Source organism: Cricetulus griseus, chromosome X (assembly GCF_003668045.3).
Source record: "Cricetulus griseus strain 17A/GY chromosome X, alternate assembly CriGri-PICRH-1.0, whole genome shotgun sequence".
NCBI lineage: Eukaryota > Metazoa > Chordata > Mammalia > Rodentia > Cricetidae > Cricetulus > Cricetulus griseus.
Window position 1 is genome coordinate 109,663,361 of NC_048604.1, and position 7,012 is coordinate 109,670,372.

The window sequence follows — 7,012 nt, forward strand, 5'->3', positions numbered from 1 at the left end:
TTTGGATAAAAGTTTGTCTATCTTGTTGATTTTCTTGAAGAACCAACTCTTTGGTTTTTTTTTTTATTAGTTCAAGTTAGGGAACAAGCTTGTTTCACCTGTAAGTCCCTTCTCCCTCTCCCTCCCCTCACCCCATCCCTCCTCCCCCACCCAACCTACCCCCCACCCCATTCACCCACCATTCCCCAGGCAGGGAAGGGCCCTCAACAGGGGCTCTGTTAAGTCCACCAAATCTTCCTGTTGTGGGCCTGGGCCCTTCCCCATGTGTCTAGGGCCAGAGTGTATCTCTTCATGTGGGATGGGCTCTCAAAGTCCCTTCTTGCACCAGGGAAAAATACTAATTCACTAGCAGAGGCTCCCTGGAGTGCAGAGGCCTCCTTATTGACATCCATGTTCAGGAGTCTGGATCGGTCTTGTACTGGCCTCCCAGAGAGCATCTGTGCTCTCCCTTGTTCAGGCCAACTGTTCCTGTGGGTTTCTTCAAACTGGTACAGACCCCTTCACTCTTCATTCCTCCCTCTCTTCAACTAAATTCCCGATTTCAGCTCAATGTATATCTGTGGATGTCTGTCTCTGCTTCCTTCAGCCACTGGATGAGGGCTCTAAGATGGCATAAAGAGAAGTCATCAATCTCATTTTAGGGGAAGGGCATTTAGATTATCCTCTCCACCATTGCCTGGATTGTCAGGCAATGTCATCCTTGTAGGTCTCTGGATATCTCCCTAATTCCAGATCTCTTCTCGGAACTATAGTGGCTCCCTCTGATATGGTATTTCTCCTCTGGCCTCTCTCCTCTATTCTTCCCCCAACTCAATATTTCTGCTCCTCCATTTCCTCTCCTCTACTCCTCTTCTCTTGCTCTTGTTGTGGCAGCTCCCTCTCCCCTACCCTCATGCTCCCAATTAGCTCAGGAAGAACCAACTCTTTGTTACATTGATTCTTTGAATTGTTTTCTTTGTTTCGACTTTATTGATTTCTGCCCTCAGTTTGATTATTTCCTGGCATCTACTCCTCCAGGTGAAATTGCTTCCATTTGTTCTAGAACTTTCAGCTGTGATGTCAACTCTCTTGCGTGACTATTTTCTAGTTCCTTCATGTGACCACTTAGAGCTAAGAACTTTCCTCTTCGTACTCCTTTCAAAGTCTCCCACAAGTTTGGGTTTGTGTGTCTTCATTTTCATTGAATTCTAGGAAGTCTTTAATTTCTTTCTTATTTCTTTCTTGACCCAGGCATGGTGCAATTGTGTGTTGTTCAATTTCCATGAGTTGGTAGGTTTTCTGCAATTTGTGTTGTTTTTGAATTCTATCTTTAAAGCATGGTGGTCTGATAAGGCACAGGGGAATATTCCAATTTTTTGTACCTGTTGAGGTTTGCTATGTTACCGAGTATATGGTGGATTTTTGAGAAGGTTCCATGTAATGCCGAAAAGAAGCTATATTCTTTGGTGTTTGGATGGAATGTTCTATAGATGTCTGTGATGGGGAATGTACTTCTTTGGATGTTTATCTTATTGATGATTGTTGAATAAAATATTGTTTGGCCAATGGCAAGCAAGGAGTAGGAGTCAAAGAGGATTCTGGGAAATGTAGTAGAGAAGTGATGATCCAGGCAGGAAGTGACATGGCAAGGAGACTCATATCTAAGCAAGGAAACAGGAAGTGTCTCTCTCTTTTTCCCCTCTGCTCCTGCTCCAGGGGCACAATGTGGTCCACCAGCAAGGAGGAACGCCAATAAGGCATCTGATAAGAAAAGTCTTATAACATATATAGATTTATGATAATTCAGACTGAGCTAGCATATGACAAGTCCTAGTCATTGGCCAAGCAGCTTTGAACTTAATGCAAGTTTCTGTGTATTCATTAGGGCCTAACTCGGGCGGGTGGCTAGCGTAAAGCTCACACGTGGCGGTGGGGCTCAGGCAGCATTTGGCAGAAAGATTTATCGTAATAGAATGGTGTCAGTGAGCGGGATGACCCCATGCCCAAAGGTTTCCAGAGAAAGAGGGAAACATGCTGCTACTGCCTGCCCTGTCGGGCCGCTGAGAGGCATTGGAGCAGCTTCCATATGCTTGCGCTGTCCCAGCGCTTCTGGAGTTTAGACTCGGCACTCCCAAGATGATAAAGACAGATCCAGATGAAGAAAAACTCTAAAGGTTTACACTGTGTTTAAAAATATATATAGGCTTGTGAGAGAAGAAAGCAGAGGCAGGCGGATTTCCACAGAGAAACCCTGTCTCGGGGAAAAAAAAAGAAAGTAAAAATAAAGTAATAAAAAAGCCACATAAAGATAAAAAATACACAAGGAATCTGGATACTATATGCCATATTGCTGTCTTTAAATTGTTTGATTGCTGAGGAAAGACTTACTGCTGCTAAAATACATTTGATTATAAATGCTGCTAAATTAACCCAACTTATACATTTTTAAAATGCTCTAACTTCAAAATTTAAGTTTAAGGACAGGCTACTTAGAAATAAAGGTTTTGCTTGTATTTCCACAGAAAATAAAAAGCTGTAGATTCCTTCCAGACTAATATGGTTTTATCAAGCAAGATCCCCTGAAGCTAAGACGATACAGCCTTACAGACTACAAAAACAAGGACTTGGTCAGGTTTCTATGTTTTATCATGATCCCCATGGTATGAACATCGCCCCCAATCAGCAGGAAGCAGTTTAGAAAGATAGACGCCCATATTCCAAAATATTGTTTATAAGTATTTGTTTTCATTTAAATGGGGTTAGTTATACATGATAATGAATATAGTCAATCTCCTTTTAAAGAAAGAAAAGGGGAATAGGATATAGTAATGAATACTTTGCATTGGTATAGATTTTCATTTATTGATGCAACTTTAAGGTCAATTTTGTGATAGGTATATGTCTCTTGTTTAGGTATTGTGTTTATACAGATCTTTTACCTATAATAGTCAGAATTTATAATTAGGTTAGTTAGGTTTTCTAGATATACAGAGATGTATTTAAGATGGATAGGTATTCTTCAAACCTTTCAAAGACCAACAGAAATATGGCATTTAAATGGTTTAGGGCTTTTCTTGGCAGTGAGACACAACTGCTCCTGGCATACCAATTATGTCAGAAAGAAAGATGGGCATCGAAGAAACTTGTTATGGAGTTTGTTTCAACATGGCAAGATTAGCCATTTGGGCAAGAAACTGCTCTTTCCTGGACTGTTTGTTGCTGTATAAACTGGACATACAGGACCCACAAGAAAGTGACTGCTAAACTTACAAAACAAGACAGTACTGAAAGGTTCCTGTTGGAATGGAGAAGTGTGCCAGACACACTGTGGCGTTTGGGCTAAAGATGGATGCCACAACGTTACAGAGAAACTTTGGGTGACTGTCCAGGTAGCGGATGTCTCTGTCAATTCTAGAGTTTATATATTTTCCTTCTGTGGTCTTTGATAGAGTTGAAGACAGATAGTTATGGTTATAGTTTTCTTCAGTTATTATAAAAGATAAGTCACTCTTCTTTTTATTTAGACAGAAAAGAGGAGATGATGGGGAATGTACTTCTTTGTATGTTTATCTTATTGATTGTTGAATAAAATACTGTTTGGCCAATGGCAAGCATGAGTAGGAGTCAAAGAGGATTCTGGGAAATGTAGTAGAGAAGTGATGATCCAGGCAGGAAGTGACATGGCAAGGAGACTCATATCTAAGCAAGGAAACATGAAGTGTGTCTCTCTTTTTCCCCTCAGCTCCTGCTCCAGGGGCACAATGTGGTCCACCAGCAAGGAGGGATGGTAATAAGGCGTCCGATAAGATAAGTCTTATAATATATATAGACTTCTTCCTGATAGATTTTTCCTGTGATGAATATGAAATAACCTTCTTCATCTCTTTTGATTGATTTTAGTTTGAAATCTAACTTGTTAGATACTAGGATAACTACCCTTGCTCGTTTCTTAGGTCCACTTGATTGGAATATCTTATCCCAACCCTTTACTCTGAGGTAATGTCTGTCTTTGAATTTGAGGTGTGTTTCTTTATAGGCGAGTTAAGACCATTAATATTGAGGGAAAGTAAGGTCCACTGAGTGTTTATTCTTGTTTGGTTTTGATTTGTTGTTGATAGTGTTATTGTATGTGGATTTACCCTGATTTTTCTTTTGGGTTTTAGCAAAGTGGGATTATCTATTGCCTATGTTTTTGTGTGTGTAGTTAATTTCCTTAGGTTGGAGTTTTCCTTCTAGTACTTTCTGTAGGACTGGATTAGTGGTTACATATTGTTTAAATCTGGTTTTGTCGTGGAATATCTTGTTTTCTCCATTTATAGTGATTGAAAGCTTTGCTGGGTATAGTAGTCTGGGCTGGCATCCATGTTCTCTCCAAGTTGGTAGAATATCTACACAGGTCCTTCTGGCTTTCAGGGTTTCCATGGAGAAGTCTGGCGTAATTCTGATAGGTTTGCCTTTATATATTACTTGACCTTTTTCCTTTGCTGCTCTTAATATTCTTTCTTTATTCTGTATGTTAGGTGTTTTCATTATTATGTGACAAGGGGGATTTCTTTTTTGGTCCAATCTACTTGGTGTTCTGTAGGCTTTTTTTTCTTTCATTGGCATGACTTTCTTTAGGTTGGGAAAGTTTTCCTCTATGATTTTGTTGAATATGTTTTCTGCACCTTTGAGTCGGGTTTCTTTACATTCTTCTACACCTATTATCCCTAGGTTTGGTCTTTTCACAGTGTCCAATGTTTCCTGGATATTTAGTGTTAAGGATTTGTTGCACTTAAGATTTTCTTTGCTTGATGAATATATTTCCTCTAGTTTATCTTCAGCGTCTGAGAATCTGTCTTCTATCTCTTGTATTCTGTTGACTATGCTTGCATCTGTGGTTCCTGATTGTTTACTCAGCTTTTCCACTTCCAGCATTCCCTCAGTTTGTGTTTTCTTTTGTTGTCTCTATTTCAGTTTTCCAGACCCGAACTGTTTCCTTCAGCTGTTTAATTGTGTTTTCTTGGCTCTCCTTGATTTCTTGCATCTTTTGGTTCGTCTTTTCTTCCATTTCTCTTAATGATTTATGATTTCCTCTCTTAGTGTCTCTATCATTTGCATGAAGTTGTTTTGAAGATTGCTGTCTTCTGCTTCATCTTGTTGGTATGTTCATGTGTTGCTGGTGTAGAATCCCTAGACTCTAGTGGTGTCACGTTGGTTTTCCTGTTGTTGGATAAGTTCTTATATTGTCGTCTTCCCATCTCTTCTTCCAGTGGGTGCAGGTGGTGTCTTTTCCTTTCCTGGTGTGTATGGGTCTGGGGTTCTATGCATGTGGGTGCAATCACTCTGATACTCTGATGGGTCTCAAGGTGGGTGCAGGCAGGTCTGAGGCACTTGCTCTTCAGGTGGGTGAGAATGAGACTAGGGGAGAGATGTTAGCAGATTCTGGGTTGCTTGGTCCTCAGAGGCCGATTCAATCTGCCTCTACACTGCATGGGGGCCAGAATAGCCCAGCGATCTCAGTAGAGTCATGGTTGCATGGTTCTCAGGGGCCAATTCAGTCTGCCTGCACACCCCCATTGTAGGAGTTCCCAGAGTAGGCAGGCAGAAGTTGGGCCCAAGGCAGGAACAAAAGCAGCCCACCTCTGCACTCTGTACTCTTTATTATGCATTGCCTGGGGCAGAGTATCCCAGTGATCTCAGCAGAGTCAGTGTCCCTTGGTCCTCAGTATGCCTGCTGACCCTGGGGCAGGATTTCCCAGAGTGGTCAGGCAGAAGTTGGGCCCAAAGCATAGGGTGCAGCAACTCACCTCTGCAGTCTGTGGGGGCCAAAATAGCCCAGAGATCTCAACAGAGTCAGGAGCCCTTGGTCCTCAGTGACTGAAGCAGACCCTGGGGCGGGATTTCATAGAGTGGGCAGGTAGAAGTTGGGGCCAAGGCAGGGTCCAAAGCAGCTCACCTCCGCAGTCTGTGGGGGCCAGAATAGCCCAGCCATCTCAACAGAGTGAGAGTCCCTTTGTCCTCAGGGACAGATTCCATCTGCTTGCAGACCCCGGGGCAGGATTTCCCAAAGTGGGCAGGCAGAAGTTGGGCACAAGACAGGCCTGAAGCAGCTCACCTCTGCACTCTGTGGTGGCCAGAATAGCCCAGCCATCTCAACAGAGTCCTACAAGCTCTTTTCAATTGAGCCTTGTGTTTCTAATATGTGCTTCTTTTATTTGAAAGGATGGAAGAAGAGCAACAGACTGAGAATTCAAGACCTCCCCAAAAGAAAGCAAACCTAGCTGCAATCAAAAGAAAGAAACGTGGCAAGTTTCTTTTACCTAACCTGAGGGACAGGAAAGGAAAACTCTCTTCATCTCAAGATGCAGATCAGGAGATGTTCAAATGTGAATGCCACTTCTGCCAGAAATATGGGGGAAGCACGTCTGGGATGTCTGTGGGTACCAGGACAGAAGAGACCTTTCATTCACGCTCCTTAGAAAAGCTGGCACTAGACCTCAGTAACATGACACTCAACCCATGTACCAACCGTACCCCTCTTATGCAAAAAAGCACAGAGAAAATAGAAAATGACAATGTGCATTACAAACAGAACAGCAAGAGTCTAGTTAAAATGCTTCTTCAGGAATGGACAGAATAACTCTGGCCTTGACACCTAATTTTGAAGATGACAAGAACCTACAGGATCGTGAATGTCAATATCACCAACCACTCCCTGGGGTAATTTCTTTTGGGGCGCATCCTCAAAAGGAGTAACAATGTACAGTCTTGTAACAATAACACCATCACAGGCTGAGACTCAAACCTATTCCAGAAATGTTGCATTCTTTTCTTTAGTAGTTTTGACATCCTTCCTGGGACATTCTGTGTTAGATGCTGCTAGGCAAAGGCAAGCACATAGTGGTGTTTCTATACTCTCCATCTGCTATTCTCATAGGTGAGCTAATAGTTTCCTTTCCTCAGGTTTTATCTTTTCCTTCCTTTCTGTGTTGCTGGTTTCAAAACTACCTCAGTTCCATTTTATTGACTGGAGGGCAAAAGGAGCACTAGG

At 42.1% G+C, this 7,012-nt stretch overlaps 1 protein-coding gene across 1 annotated transcript; it reads left to right on the forward strand.

The window, feature by feature from the left end:
- Nucleotides 1-3,721: 3,721 nt before the first annotated feature.
- Nucleotides 3,722-6,769, forward strand: LOC107979493 (protein FAM156A/FAM156B). Its single transcript, XM_027432021.2, has 2 exons — nt 3,722-3,766; nt 6,184-6,769. Exons 1-2 carry the CDS (start codon nt 3,741-3,743, stop codon nt 6,599-6,601), a joined length of 444 nt encoding a protein of 147 aa, XP_027287822.1. The 5' UTR covers nt 3,722-3,740; the 3' UTR covers nt 6,602-6,769.
- Nucleotides 6,770-7,012: the final 243 nt, after the last annotated feature.

Excerpts from the sequence above, each read along its gene's own strand:
- LOC107979493 (XM_027432021.2), top strand. The coding sequence starts at position 3,741 with ATGTGGTCCACCAGCAAGGAGGGATG. Across the intron at positions 3,767-6,183 it reads TCCACCAGCAAGGAGGGATG|GATGGAAGAAGAGCAACAGA; the intron begins GTAATAAGGCGT and ends TTTATTTGAAAG.